Source organism: Microcaecilia unicolor, chromosome 9, assembly GCF_901765095.1.
Source record: "Microcaecilia unicolor chromosome 9, aMicUni1.1, whole genome shotgun sequence".
NCBI classification, from domain to species: Eukaryota; Metazoa; Chordata; class Amphibia; order Gymnophiona; family Siphonopidae; genus Microcaecilia; species Microcaecilia unicolor.
In genome coordinates, this window is record NC_044039.1 from 42,006,259 (window position 1) to 42,028,537 (window position 22,279).

General features: G+C 43.7%; 1 protein-coding gene across 1 annotated transcript in view; it reads left to right on the forward strand.

Moving 5' to 3' along the window:
- Positions 1-953: 953 nt before the first annotated feature.
- Positions 954-22,279, forward strand: part of CACNA2D4 (calcium voltage-gated channel auxiliary subunit alpha2delta 4) — a 531,111-nt gene continuing 509,785 nt past the window's right edge. The window contains 2 exon segments of the mRNA XM_030214826.1: positions 954-1,312; positions 11,382-11,463. Of these exon segments, the coding sequence (XP_030070686.1) occupies positions 1,101-1,312; positions 11,382-11,463 (294 nt within the window). The 5' untranslated portion in view covers positions 954-1,100.

The window sequence follows — 22,279 nt, forward strand, 5'->3', positions numbered from 1 at the left end:
CCTCAACTGTATCATCAATGACAACACCTAGATCCCTTTCTTGGTCTGTGACTCCTAACGTGGAACTTTGCATGATGTAGCTATAATTCGGGTTCCTCTTTCCCACATGCATCACTTTGCACTTGCTCACATTAAACGTCATCTGCCATTTAGACGCCCAGTCTCGTAAGGTCCTCTTGTAATTTTTCACAATCCAACCCCCATTTTAACGACTTTGACTAACTTTGTGTCATCAGCAAATTTAATTACCTCAATAGTTACTAGGGCCCTGCAATTGCTAAGACCGGCCCTGCCAAGGCCTATTGCAAGGATAGACAGGGAGCTTTGAACTGGGCTTCTGTGCCTCACACCTCAGTACTATAACCATTAGGCTACTCCTCCACTCCTAGAATTCGAGATGATTTGAATCATAGTAAAAAGAAATCAACAATCGGTAACAGAAATAAAATCACTACTAACTTATTGTAAGCACGGGACACAGAGCATCATAGCAAATCTGAAGGGTCTACCTCCTCAGGTTGCCTCTGCTTTGGGGGGGGGGGGGGGTACTACTGAGCAGTTTTGCTGTCTCTTTAACCAAGCGCTAAATGGAATCCGTCCTCTGATTGGGTATGTTTCCCTGTCTCCTTCAAGCAGAATAATCCTGCTGCGTTGAGTTTAGCCCACCTCCCACCTCCACAAAGCTGCTGGTAATGCCTCTGCTGCTCTCCAGGAGATTAAAAACTATCAGCTCGTATGGCTGCAGAGAGAAAACCCTCTGCTTCTGATTCCCCCAGCAGACAGTGTCCCAAACTCCCCCCTCTCTCTCTCTCGCAAACAGGATGATCAAGACCACGTGGGGGGTTCCTGTCTCGGCAAAGTTTTCTTTTTGATCTCTTTTGGATTGTTCCACTCTGTTTCATTTTTTTTTTTTTTGAGAGGGAGCCGAGTCCGAGTTGTGCCACACGAGTTTCCTTGCGAGGGGTGGGGGTTGCTTGCGTTGCTCTGATCTTTTTCTGAGTGAGTTGCAAATGTCCAGCGACGCCAAAAGAGGCCGGACTGCAAGTGAGGAGAAGTCTTAAATCTGGACCGCATCCCGAGCCTGTCCAGAGGTCCGTGGCATGGCTTGCTCGGGACTTGCTCGGCACTTGGGCTTTTTGCTGTACTTTTCGTTTCTGAGCACGTTCCGGATTAAGTTGGATAGGAGATCGAGCAGGGGGCCCTTAAACTGCCAAATGTGGCGAGCTGCGAGACCGTGGGCCATGCTGTGGATTATCTTTCCCAGCTGTCTCCTGCCCTCGGTGGAGTCCCAGAGGAAAATCCCAGTTGAAACGTAAGCTTCCCCCTTTATTCCTCTACCGTGACTATCCTCCTGGTTTGAAGAAAGCACATTTTCCCAGAAACTTCCAATGTGTTGCTTTCGTTTAGCTAGTGGACTTTTTTTCATTCCTGCTTTATATTGATCAAATGTCTGCCAATCGGCAAGGGCAAAGTCATTATTAATCACTTGTATCTGTGGGTAACATGCAGAGAGTTTTCTCACTCTCAGTGGGTTCCAGTGCTGTTTGCTATTTGAACTGCAGCTCAAAGAGGTTTTTTTTATTTATTTCTTTTTAAACCCGATCCCTTACAATACAGGGAAACAAATCTTGGCAGGTCCTCAGATGAGAGCCGCTGCTTGAAAACTCCTACGACGGTATGATTTCAAGTCCAGGGATTTTCATGCTGTGCATTCAGATGTTGGTGTGAGTTAATAATCGCACATGTGGGGCTGTGTTCACGGCTGCTGTTTCCAAGTCCTGCTGCAGGAAGGTAGAGTTGTAGTTGCAAGACACAAAGCGAGTTTTCTCCGGGCTCTTTTCAAAACTGCAGGCAGATGAAAGACGTGTGGATGTTTTTCTCTTTGATTACTAGTGCACAAATCCACCGGTGAAGCGTGAGCATATTTTTTCTTTGAAAATCAGCCAAGAAAAAAAAAAGTACTCGCATAAATGTAGAAAACCCTTTCTTTTCTGGCAAAACAAAGCCACTTAGAAATTCCCAGGTTTGTGTATTGTCACTGTGCATATCATGCACAAAATATTTATTTTTGTTGTGTTTTGGGGGGCATGAGCGACTATTGTTTCCCTTTGGTCTCTTTTTGATATCCCATCCAAAGTTGTTCCTTAAGGATCTTAATTAAAGAAAAAGTACAACTGAAACAACTTTTTGCTGTACATGCACTTGCAAACGCTATCCTGGGTTGTTGCATGGCCTTACCAAATAAAAAGCAGAAAATGCGTGACATTTTATGTTTGGTTGTTTGCCAATAATAGAGTGCACTGTTTGGAAATAAGGTGCACTCTTTCCTGATAGTGGAACCATGCACGAACAGGCATACTGGGTCAGACCAGTGGTCTGTCTAGCACAGTATCCTGTTTCCAAGAGTGGCCAATGCAGGGCACAAGTTACTAGTAGCAAGATTCCATGTTACCGATCCCAGGGCAAGTAGTGGCTTCCCCCCAGGTCTATAGACCAGGGGTTCTCAACCCAGTCCTTGGGACACACCTAGCCAGTCAGGATTTCAGGATACCCAGAATGAATATGCATGAGATAGATTTGCATGCCTTACCTCCATTGTATGCAACTGGCTAGGTTGAGAACCCTTACAATAGACTATGGACTTTTCCTCCAGGAACTTGTCCAAACTTGTTTTAAACCCAGATACACTAAATACGATTACCACATCTTTGGGCAACGAGTTCCAGAGCTTAACTATTCATTGGATGAAAAAATGTTTTCTCCTATTCATTTTAAAAGTATTACCATATAACTTCATGGAGCATCAAATTGTCTTTGTACATTTTGAAAGTGTAAACAATCAATTCATATTTACCCATTCTACTCCATTGAGGATTTTGTAGACCTCAGCCTCCAAACTAAAGCTCCCTAATCTCTTAAGCTTTTCCTCATTTGAGAGGAGTTCCATCCCCTTAAATCATTTTAATTTGCCCCATAATTCCACTATATCTTTTTTGGTCATGTACAAACTCATGCACAAACTTAGGAAAATATTGTGCCCTCTTTTTGAAATAGTGTACTGTCTTTCCAAAGAGTGCAAACTAGAGAATGTTATGGGGACAAAGTTTGTCCCCGTCCCCGTGGGCTCTGTCTCCATCCCCACAGGTTCTATCTCTGCTCCTGTCTCATCCCCGTGGGCCCTGACTCCGTCCCTACCCCCGCAGGTTCTGTCCCTGTCCCGACCCCATCCCCATGGGCTCTGTCCTCATCTGCAAAAGCCTCGAACACTTATGATTTTATATTTAAATCTTTTTATTAAGTATAAAAAGGAACAATATGCTGTGCAACATAAATCAGAAATAGAAAACAATAGTAACAATGAACAATTATAATAACCACCACCCTCTACCCTTGCAGCCCCAGCAATAGCTGACTTCTACCACCCCAAGGAATCCTAATCCACCCTGTTAAAATGTCCAGGGGTACAAAGTACAACCTGTTCTATATACCCTAGCAGGGGAGAAATATGCCCTATGAAGCACTGTTACAATTTTTTAATCTGTGGATGAATAAGTCATCAACAATCTCAGGATTCAGTCTAGCTCTCCTGTCTTCCACAGTCCTTCCTGCAATAGAAGATGTCTTCTCAGAAGATGTGCTGGTAGCAGAAATGTACAGGATCCCTCATACAAATTTAGCTAGTTGTGGCCAGCATGTTTACTTGTTTTTCCAAAAAAATCAAAATATCGTCTGCATCACTCAAACATAAATAACAGTCCACTTCATTAACAGGCTTCAAAGTAGAAAATGACATTGGGACAAAGTTTGTCCCTACCCTGTCCCCGCCCCTGCCCCATCTCCATGGGCTCTGTACCCGTCCCTGCGATTACCGCAGGTCCCATGTCATTCTCTAGTGTACACTACTATTGGAAACTGATAAAATAGCCAGAAAAGCCCAAATAAAAATTCCCATAAATGGGACAGAAAAAGACACAAAAAGAAAAGTGAATGCGACTGCAGCAAGTAAGGTAAATATAAAATAAAATAACATAGCTTTCATAAATACAGTACTGTGGTGTGAAATGCAGAAAAGAAATGTCTATGTAAGTAGAATCTTTTAGTTCTGCAAGTCTGTTTAAGTCTAAGAGCTCATCTCAATGAATGAGTTTAACTTTGCAATGGACTGCCTACCAAAGGTTTAACTAGAAAGATGGGGTAATAGGGGAAGATTCTGGAAGTAAGTGACAGCTATATTGGGGGGATGGGGACAAAGTGAAGATGTATGGAGGAGGTGGGACCCCTGAGTGGGAACAGCTGATTGGCATAGCCAATTTTTAAAATCGTTCCTGCTGGGGAACACTGGCAGGATTGGTCGGCTAGCCCTGATGGGAGGGCCCTGCAGGGTGAGAAGGGGCCCTGGAGAATGAAGATGCTTAAGCAGGCCGCCTCTGAATCCCAGGGCTTTTTTTGTCCTGCTCTTCAGAGGCAGCTTAAGGGTAGCTCAATATGGCGTCTGGTGACTCAACTTCTAGTGCATATGCTGATGATTATAGGGAAGAGATGTCTCTACTAGCAGGGATTCCCTGAAAGAAGATCTTCGTCCAGAGCAGTTTGGTATTGGCCCTCCTCCTTCTTCTCTGCCTCCCATGCTTCTGCCCTCCTGCTGCGCAAATCAAAAACAGCAGCCTTGTTGGCAATTGTGCTTGAGGGACCAGAGGTTCGGTGGGTAGGCGGGGCAAAAAGGCTGGTGCCATCTGTGGCAGGAAAGGGAAGGGGGGATACAGTGCTTCATGCTACACTTTCTGTCAGCTCAATTGGGGTCAGCTCCCAGCCTCGCCATTGGGTGCCAAAGACATCTCCGAGGGCAGGAGGCTTTCGGCTGCGCAGGTGGCAGTGCCATTGTGGCCTAGGTCATCTAGTGCTGCAGGTGCTGTTGTGTCTCCTAGCGGCCAGCTGGGCCTGCCAAGGTGGGACTTGCTAACTGGGCCCCATCAGGTTGACCTGCATTAGGGCCGCAGCCTACTAGTCACATTAGTGGTTCTTCATGGGGTTTTGTTTGGTGTGTTTTTCTGGCTTGGGACGCAGTGCCACAGGGGCCATGGGACTCAGTGCAAGTAGCTCCTTGGGGAGCTGGGTGGGGGCCTTTTGTGTTGTCACAGAGAATGAGCTTTGCACCCCTTCAGAGTGCCCCTGGGGCCTATGGACAGAGTTGGCCTGGTCATCCCCTTACTGCATGGGCAGGCAGGGTAGTTCATACTCTGGCGAGGAATGCATATGTCTTGAGCTGGAGCCGGAGTGCTTTGGTCCGGTTGCTGCTGGTTTCCCCTTTTTCTCCTCAGGTTCAGCTGGAAGAGGGAATGCCGTGTGCTGTGCCTGAGTAGAGACCATCTACTAGCAGGGCTCTGAGGACTTCCGCCCCTGCAGCTTCTCAGTAGCCCTCATTGTTCCGTACTAGCAGCCCAGAAGCTGGGGGGTGGGGGGGGGGGGGACCATGGAATGGAAGAGACGATGGCTCCATGCACTTCAGGACTGGAGGCAGCAGCAGCAGCTAGCAATGGCATCGCTTGTTGTGCAGGACCCAGTTTGGTGGCAGCTGGAACTTCTTCTACCGATAAAGATGCTACCGGGGGCTCCAGGACTACTGGAGCATCGAAGAAAAGAGGAAAGAGCAGGAGACGTAGGGATTCTTCCCCTTCTTCTTATGCTTCTGGTGATGGGTCTTTTGCTCCCAAGAAAGGTACACAGGGCTGAGGAGGGCAGAGAGAGGGGCATTAGTTGCTCTTTCTGAGTTATAGGAGAAGGTCAAGTGCACGCTGCAAAGGAAAATTAGGAAGCTCATTTGTATTGTTGTGTTTAAACTCATGATAAGAAGAAGTCTAAGATTGAGGGCACCCCTGATAATTTCAAGAAAGATTCTTGGAACATCATATATTGGGTACACTCCCTTCTACCACTTGCAAGTGCTTGGGGACATGATGAGCCATGGCAGTATGGTCTTTTGTTGACTATGTTGCCACAGTACTTGAAACTTACCAGTGTATCAGAGGCTGCTCATGGTTTTTGTGTTTCATGACAAAATGGAGGAAACTCTCCAGATGTCCTGGGGTATGCAGGACATAAACTTATGGTCTGGATAGCTTCCTAAAAGAAAAGTCTATAAGCCATTATTAAGATGGACTTGAGAAAATCCACTGCGTATTTCTAGGATAAGCAGCATAAAATGTACTGATTTAGGATCTTGCCAGGTACTTAAACCTGGATTGGCCAGTGTGGCAACACTTATGTTCTTATGTACCTATATGGTGCTTAGGCCAGCATTGGCCATGACAGCTGGGGCTGGGAAGGTTGGAATGGTTGGCGAAGATTCTATTTAACTCTTGTGTACCTCTACGGTGGGCTCTGGAACTTCCGGGGCAGGTGGCAGGATGGACATTTGCTGAAGGTTCAATAAATCCTCCTGTCCATTTCTGTACTGCAAATTTCAGCATACCTGTTCTCAATGTAGACAGGGGCACTTGGCCACCAAATGTACCAAGAAAGGAACTGATGGTCCTATATCTTTCAGAAAATAGTGCAGATTTTTTAAGGGCCCCTACCCTTATGAGGATAGAGGCCATGTGCCCATGGTTGTAGGTGTACAGGGATGGAGCAGCTATGGAACAGCTTGAGCGGGGTTTTAGTGAGGGTTTTGTCATACTCTAGCAGTGTGAGGGGCGGAATACTTAATCAACAAGTCATCTTCCACTAGATGGCTTAAGGAGGTTGTCCTTAGGAAGTTGGAAGAGGAAATCAATCTGGGGCGGATGGCAGATCCTTTTCCTCATTGGCCCTTTGTAGTCTTAATGCTGTCCCCTTTGGCGGTGATTCCTAAGAAGGACCCAAGCAAGTACAACTTGATTCACAACCTCGCAACCTATCTTATCACCCAGAAGATCTGTCAGTAGCTGCATTCTGAAAGAACTTTCTATGATTCAGTATCCTTGATTGTGCTCTGCGCTTGGTACTTAGGTTCATCAGCGTTGTTGTTATGACCAAAGCGGATATAGAATCTGCTTTCTGCCTCATGCCAGTACATTCATCCTCCTCCTTTCTACTCAGCTTTTATTTTGATGGTGGGTTTTATTTTGATAAGAGTTTGCCTATGAGCTGCTCAGTCTCCTGTGCCTATTTTGAGCTGTTTAACACCTTCCTGCACTGAATAACAACACACTGGTGCACTATCTGGACAATTTTCTTTTTGTTGGCCCACCCAATCGTTGTGTCTGTGGAGACCTGATGGCCACTTCCACGTATGTCACACATCTATTTGGTGTCCCTTTAGCAGAAGGGAAAGCAGATGGTCCATCTTCAGTCCTTACATTTCTTGGTATCGAAATTGATTCCATAGCCATGGTGACTAGACGTCCAGAAGTTAAAGTAGCACAGCTTATTGATTTGAGTGGAGGAGTGGCCTAATGGGTAGAGCACCGGTCTTGTAATCCAGAGGTGGCCAGATTAAATCCTGCTGCTGCTCCTTGTGATCTTGGGCAAGTCACTTAACCCTCCATTGCCTCAGGTACAAACTTAGATTGTGAGCCCTCCTGGGACAGAGAAATATCCAGAGTACCTGAATGTAACTCACCTTGAGCTACTATTTATTTATTTGTCACATTTGTATCCCACATTTTCCCACCTATTTGCAGGCTCAATGTGGCTTACATAGTACCAGAGGGGCGTTTGCAGACTCCGGTGTGAACAATTACAAAGTGATGTTGTGGTAATAAGAAGTTCATGTAGAACAGTCAGCAGAAGAGTTGTGTTATGTCCATTACGTGCTTTACTACTGAAAAAGGTGTGAGCAAAATCTAAATAAATAAATAAATAAAGCAGGTTCTTAGTGTTAAGAAGTCTACAGTATGCACCATTCAATCCTTAATTGGTAGCTTAAACTTTGTCGGTAGGGTGATCCTAATGGGCAGAGTGTTTTCCAGTCAGTTTGTTGGTGATGACAGCTGGAACCTGGAGGCCCATCACTTTTTGAGATTGTCAGCTGGAATGCGATCGTATCTTAGGATGTGGCTGGGCTTCTGAGGGACATTTAATTGAATGTTGCCAATTCAGGGTGAGGAATGTGGTCCTAGAACCATGTACTGATGCTGCAGAAGGTCTTGGGTTCATGGTGCATGGCAGGTTGGCCAGATGATTGGATTCAGGCTGGATTTACAAAAAATATCACCTTTCTGGAGCTTTTTCCATTTGTGGCTTCTGAGAATTAGCCCGATGGGCTGAAAGACAAGCGAGTTATCTTCTGCTGAGAAAACAAAGGGGTAGTGGAAGTGGTGAACAAGCAGTCTGCAAGGTGCCTGCAGGTGAATGCATTGGTTAGGGAGTTAGTGCTGCGATGCTTACAGAGACAGCTACATTAAATATCTGAGCTTAGGCAATTTATCAGTATCGGCAGGAAGGTTCTTCTGATGCAATATGATCTTTCAAGCACATTTGATTTGGTGGATCATTCTGTACTGTTATCTATTCTGGACTTCTGTGGGGTGGGAGGCTCTGTTCTTCAATGGTTAAGGGGGATTTTGAGCAGTAGAAGTTACAATCTGAGGATGAAAGGGTTTGTTTCCACAGAGTGGAGCCCAAGCTGTGGAGTCCCTTAGGGCTCACCCCTGTCTCCCATTCATATTTAATCATGACACCTCTGGGTAAAAAGCTGGCTGGGTTGGGTTTTAAAATTCTGATGTATGCAGATGATATAACAGTTTTCATTCCTTTTAAAGGACATTCATGGAATGTGGTTCCCATTGCATCCAGGGTGATTTAATAAAAGGATGGGCAACTACCTTCAGGTTTAAGATGAATAAGGATAAAATGAAGTTTATAGTGTTTGGTAATAAATTCTATTTGGGGAACGAGAAAAGCCTATGCATTGATAATGTCAGCTTCCCATCTGTCTTTCCTTAAAATCTTGGGAGTGAACTTTGATAAATATCTTTTCTTTGAAGAGCAAGTGCAGATAATAGCTAACAAGTTGTTCACTGTGGAAATTATGCCGTATAAGATCAAATTTGAAGCCAGAAGTGTTTAGATTAATTGCGCAAGCAATGGTGCTGTGACACATCAATTATTGTAATATATATTGGCTGTAAGAAAGTGGTGGTCAAAAAAACTTCAAACCTTGTTAAATACCACAGCACGATTGATATTTGGGGTATCTAAATTTGAAAGTCACCCCATTATTTGTATAGCTGCATTAGTTGCCAATGCATGTGCAACTTGCTTTTAAGCTTTGTTATTCTGTATTTCTGATGGTGCATGCTGAAGCACCTGCATATACTTCTAGTTTAATTAGATTATCATTGAGGAACATTACTACTGGATCTGGGTGCTTTTTAATTTTATAATACCCAGACCCAAAAAAGGCAGTGTACAGAAGGTCTTTGTTAGCACATTTACATATTTGGCAGCTGGTCAGTGGAACAAATTACCAGTTGATATTAGAAGGCAATCCAATTATATGGCTTTCCAAAAGTTATTGTTATCAATAGAAATCAAACAAAATAAAACATGGAAAAGAAAATAAGATGATACCTTTTTTTATTGGACATAACTTAATACATTTCTTGATTAGCTTTCGAAGGTTGCCCTTCTTCGTCAGATCGGAAATAAGCAAATGTGCTAGCTGACAGTGTATATAAGTGAAAACATTCAAGCATTACTATGACAGTCTGACAGGGTGTGGTATATATGTGGTATATATCATTCAGTGTAAAAAATGTAACAGATGCTATATTGGAGAAACAGGCCAGATGCTTAAGACAAGATTCAATTTACATAGACATCACATGAACAATACTGGTGCCAATAGGGCTCCCACCCCTGTTGGTCAGCATTTACAGGACCTGGACACTGTACCAGTGACTTCACAGTGAGAATCCTGAAAGGTAACTTTAAAACCATACAAGAACGTAAGACCTTTGAAGTCAGAATGATTGAATATTTTAACACCCAACAGAAAGGACTTAACAAGGATCTGGGGTTCCTAGCCCATTATAAACCATAAAGCTGTATTTCTCTGTTGATCACCCCACCCCTCACCTATCCACACCCATCCTGTTAGAATATCAATGATATGCTTTGATGTCCCCATGCATACCTCCTACCCACCCCCATCCTCCCACCCTGTCAGACTGTCATAGTAATGCTTGAGCTACTACTGAAAAAGGTGTGAGCAAAATCTAAATAATTAATGCCAATTGTCACCTAATTTAACAATTACTTTAGTTGCACAACTGACCCTAAATTACTCGCCCAAATTTGTGTGCTAGTCGAAAATTTTCGTGCCCAATTTTATAGATTCTGGGGGCTAGTGATGAAAATCGGTGCTAAGCGCCTACCTTTTTTCCCCCCCCTCAATCTTTCCCTGTCATCACCCACTTTTTATGCTCCTAAATTTAGGAGTTTAGCCCCGGATTCTATATTGCGTGCCTAGAACTCCATGCCAAAATCCAGTGGTATTTTATAAGAACGTACGTAACTTAATTGGATTAACGAGCTAATCAGCGTTGACAGCACCTAAGCAATAATAAGCACTAATGAGTAATAATTAGAATTTATGCATACAACTCACTAAGCATATTTTGTAATGAACCATGCCTAAATTCTAATGCACGCAGTTCAAAAGTGGCTTGGCTATGGGCGGGGAAATGGGCATTCCAAACTTTACGTGCGTAGTTATAGAATATGGCCTAGTGAATGTAAATCTAAACACAGGGATTTACACCACATTTTCATTTGTGTAAATGGAGGTACATAGTTTTAGGCGCTGGGATATCAACTAAGCTTAGTCTGTATACCGCACCTAAATCTAGGTGCCACTTATAGAATATGTTTAGGTGGAAATGTTTACATGCAGATTTTTTAGGCACCTTATATAGAATCTGGCCCTTAGTTAGCTATAGAGGTAGGTTAGGAGCATAAATCTTTTGACTCCTGTAACTCTACCCTTAGTTGCTGGTCTCCCATATTCTCAATTCAAAAGACTTGGAACACTTCATAACTCTGCTGCTCATAGTATTTACTTAGAATAATTAGAATTGGCAGAATGTAAATGTTTTAAAACAAATACATATGCATTCTCCATAGATTTATCATCCGCATAACCAGATCCAAAGCCTTTCTCGTGCTATCCTCAGCATGTAGACATTTTAGCCTTCTTTAAAAGTCTGAGAAGAGAACCATGCTTTGACCTCTATATGACAATGAATTTAATGTTTTATGTTTATCGAAGTTCTTACTGTACCGCTTTTCAGGGAACCTGCAAAGTGGTTTACAGTGGAGTAAAATCAAATAGTTCTTTTGGTTTTAACTTATGCTCCTATTTTAGCTGTAACCCTTACTGCTTTTGTATCCCGTTCTAGAGTAAAACTTTGGGCAGATGCCTTTGGAGGCGAGATGTACGCCATTGTAACAAAGTATGCTGGATCTCTCTTGTTACAAAAGGTAGGTGTCACCATTCCGATCATGGTTTTTTTTTTTGTTACATTTGTACCCTGCGCTTTCTCACTCAGGGCAAGCTCAATGCGGCAATGGAGGGTTAAGTGACTTGCCCAAAGTCACAAGGAGCTGCCTGTGCCTGAAGTGGGAATCGAACTCAGTTCCTCAGGACCAGAGTCCACCACCCTAACCACTAGGCCACTCCTCCAATTTCTGTGTCTCTGTTACAAAAGGGTTACAGATTTGACAGGAGCATGAGGAGATTAGAGCCTGCTGTTTCTCAGCCAGTCTGTCTGTTGGGACCAGGATGAGGAGGCTGTACCTCCTGCAATTGGGCAGATAGGTCAGGAAGATATTTTTGGGATACCTATGCATTAGATCTGGGCAAGTAAAGTAAATGTAAGTGCAGCGGGCTTTGATGCTGGCGACCTGGGTTCAGTTCCCACTGCAGCTTCCTGTGACCTTGGGCAAGTCACTTAATCCTCCATTGCCCTAGGTACAAAAAAACCCCAAAAACTTAGACTGTGAGCCTTCTAGGGACAGAAAAAGTACTTGCATATAACATGTACAGCGCTGCGTATGTCTAGTAGCACTATAGAAATAATTAGTAGTAGTAGTAAATGTCAGTGTTAGTGAGCATGCTTTGTGCTAGAGAGAAATTAGGGGAACATTTGGAATTCATAGAAATCATTATTAAAAGTGAAAAGCAATTTTAGAAGTGGCATGCAAGGTGGCACCTATATGGACAGTTATGCATACTAATCCACTACATGCTGTTCTATAAGGTAGTGCGTAGGTGCCTTAGCATACACCTGCAAAGAAGGCATGCATGTGAGTGGGGTATGAGCGGGCCTCAGGGTTCTGTTCTTTCTCCTCTTTTGTTCAGTATCTTTCTTAGTCCACTAGCCTCTCTTCTTCAAGATCTTAATGTTAAGTTTTATATCTACACAAATATTCTTTTGGTTTTCCTTTTTCTCAAAACCAAATTGATCTTTCCGATGTTCAATCCTGGCTAAGATCTGTTCAGTCCATGCTCTTCGATCACAGACTTGTTCTTAACCCAGATAAGACTATTGCATGCTGGATTAGTAGTTCCGTTCCGATTTCTACATGTCCCTTCACTCTTTTTAATCAATCTGTACAACCAGTTAATTCATTTTGCTATTTGGGTGTCATACTGGATTGACAGCTATCTTTTTCACAACATGTTTTTTTCTGCTCCCTTCGTAGTCAGGTTTCTGTTCCCTTCGTAGGCTTCATTCTGTCTGTTCTTATTTTGACTTTGCTTCCCTACACACTCTGGTAGGTGTCTTTATTACCTCCAAACTTAATTACTGTAACTCTACCCTTGCTGGTCTTCCATATTCTCAATTCAAAAGACTCGGAACACTTCATAACTCTGCTGCCCATTTTCTTTGTAGAGCCAAGACCACCGATCATGTCACTTCCCTGTTTCTCAAGCTTCACTGGTTGCCTTTTCCTTACCAGTCTTTCTTTAAGATTCTCTGTTGGTTTCATAAAACTTACCACACTGGTTTCCCTTTTTTTCTTTCGTCCCTGATTATTCCTTACACCCCTTCAAGATCTTTGCGGTTCACTTGACTCTCACCATTTAGTCCTTCCTGCACCAAGATCAGCTCATTTGGAATCCACATGACATTCTGCCTTCTACTTTCTCGGTCCTAAACTCTGGAATGATCTACCCTCCTCTGTTTGCTCTGAATCTTCTTTTAAGAAATTTAAGACTTTACTCAAAATATACTTTTTCTGTGTTGCTTTTGGCACTAATTACCAGTGATGTTTTATTTCTTCACTAGGGTTTCCAATTTGGTTGTTATTAATTTAAGTTTTGATTGATTGTTTTGTCTGTATGATATGTTTCCTATCTCAATGGAGTTCCATTTCTTTTCTTTTCTTTTTGTTATTTGTATTTTTAGCCTTTTTGTTAAGCACCCTGACCTGCTTGTTCAGATAGGGCGGTATAGCAAATTTTAATAAACATAACATGTAAACCGCTTTGATTGTAACCATAGAAAGGCAGTATATCAAGTCCTGTCCCCTTTCCCTTTATAGAATAGCGCTGGGCACCATTTACTGAATCTGGTCCATTGTTCATATTGGAGAGGTGCATGTCTTTAATAAGTTAATCGGGAATTGTAATTTTTCCAGAGAGTGAATATCCTCTATTGATATTGCAGTGAACATCTGTTAAAGCATTAGTTGGGTCATATGGCTCCATGCAGACTAGTCAGTTTTAAAGGATTATGACTAGCCCAGCTTGCTTCAATTAACAAGATGGTAGGAAGTTTAGAGGGCACAGCCTGCAGCGACAGATGCAAACAGGAGACTTGATATTCAAAAACATTTCTGTAACTGGTGGCAGCGTGGACAGCATAAAAGCTTAACCCCCCCCCCCCCCCCCCCCCCCCCCCCCCAAACTGTGGTTCGTCTCCGGATCAATTTGGCTGTTCTGTCCATCAAGAAAAGGGATCTACTGGGGTTTGATTGGGGGTGAAGTGAGGGTGGGAGAAAGTTATAAGTTATGTTGTGAAGCATAAATAGCAGGTTTAATTTCTAGATGTGAGGTGTTGTTTTATAAAACTTTTTCTGCAAATAATGCCAAGTAAAAGAAAGTGTATGAGAGAAAGAGAATACCTGTTTTTATGCAGTCTGTACATAAGCATTCCTAGTGGCATAGTTTGCGCAGAGTGGAGGTGGCGTTATGCTGTACATGCACATTACTATTACTTATCGTTTCTACAGCATTACTGGACACAGGGCCGGCTTAACCTGTGAACCAGGTGAGGCTCTGGCCCAGAGCGCCAGAGATAAAGAGTGCCAAAAGCCTGAGCCTCAGATGTCACTGGTCCTATAGGTTAAGCTGGCCCAGAGCATACCTGGTGGCGTTGTGTGTGCTGGGAAAAAGAAGAACTGGCAAAACCCTTCCTCTTTCTGTCTCAGGCCACCTTCCCCCGTCTACCTTTAAAGGCAGTTTTCCTCTCCCAAACACACAGCATTTCACCCAATGCTACCCACATCAGCCCTATCGCCTTCTTTCTTCTGTTTTCTGAACCCTCCTTTGACATAACTTCCCGTTTCCACAGGGGTGCGGCAGAGGGAAAACGCAGGGGCTGATCGGTTAGAATTAGGTGAAACGCTATCGGTATTTAAAGGCAGGCTGGAGGGTCACGCCAGTGGGAGGACACTAAACCAAAAGTTGGCTCAGGGCGCCATGGTCCCTTGAGCCGGCCCTGACTACACGTATGCAGCGCTGTACATTAAACGAGTAATAGACAGTCCCTGCTTACAATCTAATTATGACAGACAAACAGGCCAAATAAGGGAATTACTAAGGTGTGAATGATAAAACAGATATGGATACTGGACAAGCGGATAGAAGTTACGAGTTAAAAGCAGCCTTACAAAGTTGGGCTTTTAGTCTAGATTTGAAGATGGTAGTGGTGTACAGTTGTGGGGAGTGGGTTTTAGGGGGGGTTTGGGGGACTCAGCACCCAAGGTAAGGGAGCTATGCACCTGGGAGCAATTTGTGAAGTCCACTGCAGTGCCCCCTAGGGTGCCCAGTTGGTGTCCTGGCATGTGAGGGGGACCAGTGCACTACGAATGCTGGCTCCTCTCACGACCAAATGGCTTGGATTTGGTCGTTTCTGAGATGGGCGTCCTCGGTTTCCATTATCGCTGAAAACCGGGGACGACCATCTCTAAGGACGACCATCTCTAAGGTCGACCTAGATGTTAAGATTTGGGCGTCCCCGACCGTATTATCGAAACGAAAGATGGCCGCCCATCTTGTTTCAATAATACGGGTTTCCCCGTCCCTTCCAAGGACGTCCTGCGAGGACGCCCTCAGGAAAATCTGAGCGCCCCGTTCGATTATGCCCCTCCACGTATTCTATAAACTGCTCAGAAATTTAGGCATACTTTATAAAATAGACCTAGCCGTATTTTTTTTCAGCGCCAATTTTTTTAGGCATGATATATAGAATCTAGTCCTTAAAGGGCAATTCTGTAACCTTGGCACCCACATTTATTCATGCATTACATGTGTAAATGTTTCGAATACTAGCACTTATGTATGTGGGCATAGAATACTGTTAAGTTATGCGTTCCCCTGCTGTATCTGACGCTACAAAAAATATTTATTTTTGTAGAACTGGGGTGTACTCAGCAGTAATCGAGCAGTGCCGCTCGCTGCCTAGTGACTACCGGGTTAGTGCAGGAGCCCTTACTGCCACTTCAGTGGGTGGCAATAAGGGCTCCCCCCCCCCCCCCCCGAAATGGCCGCACGGCAAGAGCTTTACTTGCCACACAGCCATTTCCTGCAGAAAAGAAAGACTACCCTTTTATCAGCTGCGTTAAAATGGGGCCTTGGCGCTCGTCAAAAGCATGCACCGATGCTAGTGCAAGCCCCCTTTTGCCACAGCTTGATAAAAGGGTCCCTTAGAGTTTTTTCTCAACCAGCTCTCTCTCCATGCAAAAGAGGCTGGGAGATTTCAGCCACTCGCTATTTGGCCAGAAAGCCTAGAGAACAAGGCAAGCTAATAGAAAGAGCCCCATAACATACAGAGAACTGTACTTGTGCTCAGAAAATGTCTATTACAGGGAACAACGTGATTTAAAAAAAAAAAAAAAGTTTTATTTGTTACATTTGTATCCCACATTTTTCCAACTATTTGTAGGCTCAATGTGGCTTACATAGTACTGTAGAGGCCTTTGCAGGCTCCGGTGTGAACAAATACAGGGTGGTGATGTGGTAAAATCAAGTTCATGTGGCACTGCCACATTAGGGAACTGGAGAACAGAAGAGTTGTGTTATGTCCATTACGTTTTTTAGTTTGGTTTTGTTGCAGAGATTAGGCATTTAAGTTGGATCGGTAGGGTATGCCTTTTTAAACAGGTTGGTTTTTAGTGATTTCCGGAAGTTTAGGTGGTCGTATGTCGTTTTCAAGGCTTTTGGAAATGCGTTCCACAGTTGTGTAGGAAAAACTAGATGCATAAGTTGTTTTGTATTTAAGTCCTTTGCAGCTTGGGTAGTGCAGATTTAAATAAGATCGTGTTGATTCGGATGTATGTCTAATTGGTAAGTCGATCAAGTCTGTCATGTAACTCGGGGCTTCTCCGTAGATGATTTTGTGAACCAGGGTGCAGATTTTGAAGGCGATGTGTTCTTTGATTGGGAGCCGGTGTATTTTTTCGCGGAGAATTTGTAGTTCAAGGACGTAACCCAGTTCTTTGCTTCTGTGCAAATGGGTGCAGAACAAGCTTCCATTAACCTTCCATTGCCCCAGGTACAAATAAGTACCTGTATATATTATGTAAACCGCTTTGTATGTAGTTGCCAAACCCACCCCCCACCCCCGAAAACATAGAAAGGCACTATATAAAGTCCCATTCCCTTTCCCCTTATTGGTAAATTAAGTTACTCGTGTAACTAACCTTATTCTGTAACTTCTCTGTGCATGTTTGCATGCCAGTTGCGAATGTGGACACACAGGACTTTCTAGAATTAGGGGGAGTCTGTGTGCGGTCAGCATTTACATTAATGCAGTGGCCGCAGCTGCTAAAATCACCCCCCCCCCCCCCACGCTGTATTTCTTTGTAAAAAATATATGTAGAAACAGGGTAGCTTAGTCAGGAGTTTTCTTGATCTAATGTGATATTGTGTTAAATCCATGAGAACCAGTAGCGCCTTGATTTTTCCCAGCCTGCCCCCACACTGGTCAGTTCCTTCAGAACATGCTGTGAGAAGTCAGTATTCAGGCTTGCACTGTGTTTTATGCAAGTTAGGAGTGTTCTGGTAATAACAGTTCAAATCCCTAACTGTGTGCCTGTGAGAAATTTAGCAGATCAGTTTATCCTTCTGTGACTCACTGGATAATAATAATAATAAAACTGTTCCTTCTCCACCCCCACTTTGGAAGACTTGTTTCAATCGAGGCTTCAGAAACACACTGCATGTTTTATCTTGGACACTTAAAGAAATTGCTGAAGAGAATACAGTTAGTCCAAAATACAGCAGCCTGTTTGAGGTGAAGATACAGAGAAAAGTTTGGTTTAAAGCCTTAACTCAAACTTCTAAAGCTTAAGGTGACAATTCTCGGGAAGATTTGGGTGGGATACCGGTGTCGGAAATGGTATTTCAAGCGGACGAGTCGGAGAAACATACTGACTTCACGGTAAACCTGGAGGACGTAATGGGGCAGTTCGGCAAACTGAAGAGTAGTAAATCTCCTGGACCGGATGGTATTCATCCTAGAGTACTGATAGAACTGAAAAACGAGCTTGTGGAGCTACTGCTAGTGATATGCAACTTATCCTTAAAATCGAGCGTGGTACCGGAAGATTGGGGGGTGGCCAATGTAACGCCCATTTTTTTAAAAAGGCTCCAGGGGAGATCCGGGAAATTATAGACCGGTGAGTCTGACGTCGGTGCCGGGGAAAATGGTAGAGGCTATTATTAAAAACAAAATTACAGAGCACATCCGAGCACATGGATTACTGAGACCAAGTCAGCACGGCTTTTGTGTGGGGAAATCTTGCCTGACCAATTTACTTCAATTCTTTGAAGGAGTGAACAAACATGTGGACAAAGGGGAGCCGGTTGATATTGTGTATCTGGATTTTCAAAAGGCGTTTGACAAGGTACCTCATGAAAGGCTACAGAGGAAATTGGAGGGTCATGGGATAGGAGGAAATGTCCTATTGTGGATTAAAAACTGGTTGAAGGATAGGAAACAGAGAGTGGGGTTAAATGGGCAGTATTCACAATGGAGAAGGGTAGTTAGTGGGGTTCCTCAGGGATCCGTGCTAGGACCGCTGCTTTTTAATATATTTATAAATGATTTAGAGATGGGAGTAACTAGCGAGGTAATTAAATTTGCTGATGACACAAAGTTATTCAAAGTCGTTAAATCGCGACAGGATTGTGAAAAATTACAAGAGGACCTTACGAGACTGGGAGACTGGGTGGCTAAATGGCAGATGATGTTTAATGTGAGCAAGTGCAAGGTGATGCATGTGGGAAAAAAGAACCCGAATTATAGCTACGTCATGCAAGGTTCCACGTTAGGAGTTACGGACCAAGAAAGGGATCTGGGTGTCGTCGTCGATAACACACTGAAACCTTCTGCTCAGTGTGCTGCTGCGACTAAGAAAGCGAATAGAATGTTGGGTATTATTAGGAAAGGTATGGAAAACAGGTGTGAGGATGTTATAATGCCGTTGTATCGCTCCATGGTGCGACCGCACCTTGGGTATTGTGTTCAGTTCTGGTCGCCGCATCTCAAGAAAGATATAGTAGAATTGGAAAAGGTGCAGCGAAGGGCAACTAAAATGATAGCGGGGATGGGACGACTTCCCTATGAAGAAAGACTAAGGAGGCTAGGGCTATTCAGCTTGGAGAAGAGACGGCTGAGGGGAGACATGATAGAGGTATATAAAATAATGAGTGGAGTGGAACAGGTGGATGTGAAGCGTCTGTTCACGCTTTCCAAAAATACTAGGACTAGGGGGCGTGCGATGAAACTACAGTGTAGTAAATTTAAAACAAATCGGAGAAAATTTTTTTTCACCCAGCGTGTAATTAAACTCTGGAATTCGTTGCCGGAGAAAGTGGTGAAGGCGGTTAGCTTAGCAGAGTTTAAAAAGGGGTTGGACGGTTTCCTAAAGGACAAGTCCATAAACCGCTACTAAACGGACTTGGAAAAATCCAAAATTCCAGGAATAACATGTATAGAATGTTTGTACGTTTGGGAAGCTTGCCAGGTGCCCTTGGCCTGGATTGGCCGCTGTCGTGGACAGGATGCTGGGCTCGATGGACCCTTGGTCTTTTCCCAGTATGGCATTACTTATGTACTTATGTAAAGTGTTTTGTCCAGAAACAGCTCCTGGCTAGTGAAATCACTTTTGTGGGGCTATCCGCTGATGTTTAGTGGCACTTAACCGGTTAATGCTACTGAATGTCGCCACAAACCACTAAACTGAAAGCGGCTATTTTGTGGGTGGTCCAGAGGCAGAGTCGGCATTTATGTGGTTAAGTGATGATATTCAGCATTTAACCACCTTAGTTAAGAGGCCAAATACTACTACTACTACTACTTAACATTTCTAGAGCGCTACTAGGGTTACGCAGCGCTGTACAGTTGAACAAAGAAGGACAGTCCCTGCTCGAAGGAGCTTACAATCTAAAGGACGAAATGGACCACACAGAACTGAGTCCTGTCTGCATGGAGGGGAAGATAGACTCTGTGTGCTCCATATTTTGGGAATAATTTTATAAGCTTTTAAAACATATGAACATGAGCATTACCATCAAGCCCAGTATCCTGTTTCTAGTAGTGGCCAATCCTAGTTCAAGCACCTGGCAAAATTTCAAAAGAGTAAAACAGATTTTTAACTGCTAATCTTAAAAATCAGCAGTGGATTTTCCCAAGTCCATCTTATAATGGCTTGTGGAATTTTCTTTTAGGAAATTGTCCAAACATTTTTCAAACATAAGAACATAGAACATAGGAGGAAGTGACGTCAGCGCTGTCGAATGGCTGCCTAACAAGAGAGCTCTGAAGAGCCAGAAGTAAAAGGAGCCTCCAATTCCCCGAAAACGCGGCGAAAATCCCCACCAAGCAGGAATCTAAACACCAGAAGTAATGGCAGCTCGGAAGAAACTAGCTAAATTCAAGTACGCCGCCGAAAACCCTGGAATAGGGAAAAGCGCGGGCGCGAAAGTAGCGTCGCGAAATTTCAAAATGGCGGACGGAGTTTCCGAATCTGACCCGGAGCACGAGGAAATGGTAGACGAAAACTCCGAAACAGATAAAATGGATGTTTCACGCTGGTTCCAAGAGCTTAAAGCGGAAATGGTGAATACAAGAAAAGGGATACAGGCAGCAATAGGAGAGCTGCGGGAGGAATTGAGAGATATGGGGAAACGAGTGGCGGAGACTGAGGAGAGAGTGGACGGTGCAGAGGAGGAGATAAAAGAACTGCAGCAAGCAATAAAAAAAGAAAGTCAATGCAGAGAAGCCCTGGAAATGCAACTAGAAGACCTGGAAAACAGGTCTAGACGATGCAATCTGAGATTCAAAGGGGTACCAGAGGTAGAGTCATACAAAGACGCATCCAAAATAATAAGAGCAATCTGTGCAGCTATTATGGATCTGGAGAGTGAAAGCGAGGACTCAACCAATCAGGACAAATATAGAATTGACAGAGCTCACCGGACATTAGGGCCACAGAGGGCTGAGGGGCCTAGAGATATAATAGCATGCTTCCATGACTATAACACCAAAGAGGCAGTGTGGCGCAAGGCTCGGGCCATGAAAGAGATTACATGGGAAAATAATAAAATACAAATCTTCCAGGATTTGGCGAAAAAAACCCTGCAAGCACGGAGAGAACTTAAGGATATCACAATGTATTTGCAAAAAGCAGGACTGAGATACCGGTGGCTGTACCCAAGAGGAATTCTGGTAACAGTGGGCACCAAGTCGAGGCGAATCCAGACGGTGGAAGGCGCATGGAAAAGCCTGAGAGACATGGGCTGCACGGACATTCCACAAGATAAAGAAGGAGAACAAAGACGACAACAAAGACAACAGACCCCGGAAAATCAAAGATGGCAGAAAATTGGAAGAGAGAAGAAAAACAGATCCCCGGACAAAGCCAGATTTGAGGGAGAAATAAGAGGAAAAGACTGAGAAATTAACCAGAGGTCAACTAAATGGAACTGTGGTAATATACTCTGTGAGAACTATGGTGCTGGTTAATTGTTGCAATATGCTTGGTGTGGGGGAATAGGGAAATGTAAATGGGGGAGGGGGAGGGAACTGATGATGTAAATATGTGGGGGCAGCCGTCTGGCACAGATGCACTTCCTCCAGGGTAGTACTGGCCAGAAGTGTCCAGGGCCAAAAACAGGAGCCCACTGGGGGGGCAGGGAAAAGAGGGGGGGAGGGAAGGGAAAGGGGAGGGAGGGGAATAAAAGTAGGATCTTGGAACGTTAACGGTTTGAATAATCCCGGGAAAAGAAGCATAGTTCTTAAAGAACTGAAAAGATTAAAATGGGATGTGATAATGCTTCAGGAAACACATATACAAAGACGAGATGAGCACTTGATTAGCTATAAAACACTGGGGCAGGGAACTAAGCTGGCGGATCCCAAGGGAGGGAAGACGGGAGGATTGGCAATTTACATTAATGAACAGTTAAGATTTGTACAAGAAGATATATACAAAGGGGAAGATGGGAGAAGCTTAGCAATTAAAGGAAGGGTAGGAAATCACTTGATCACATTTATCAATGTATATGCACCAAATGAGGGACAGGGAACTTTTTTCACAAAACTAGGCTTAGGCCTAAGTAAATTTGTAAGGGGACAGATAATTATGGGAGGGGACTACAACATGACTGCCTCTAGACTGGACCATTCACAGGGGAAAGGAGGAGGACCGAGAACACATAGGGGGAAATTTCTTAAATTAATGAAGGATTTAGATCTGGTAGATATATGGAGGATGCAACACCCAGGTCAAAAAACATATTCTTTTTATTCACATGCCCAAAAATCATACTCAAGGATAGATGCGATTTGGGGGAGCAGATCAATATGGGGGGACATGAAAGACTCAGACATAGAAAATATACAGACATCAGACCACGCACCAGTATGGGTACTGGTGGGGAAAATAGAGATAGAGAGAAAGGAAACGATGTGGAGACTAAATGAATCCCTGATAGCTGCGGAGAAAGATTGTCAAGACATACGAATGAGGATAATAGAATACCTCCAAAACAATGACAGGGGAG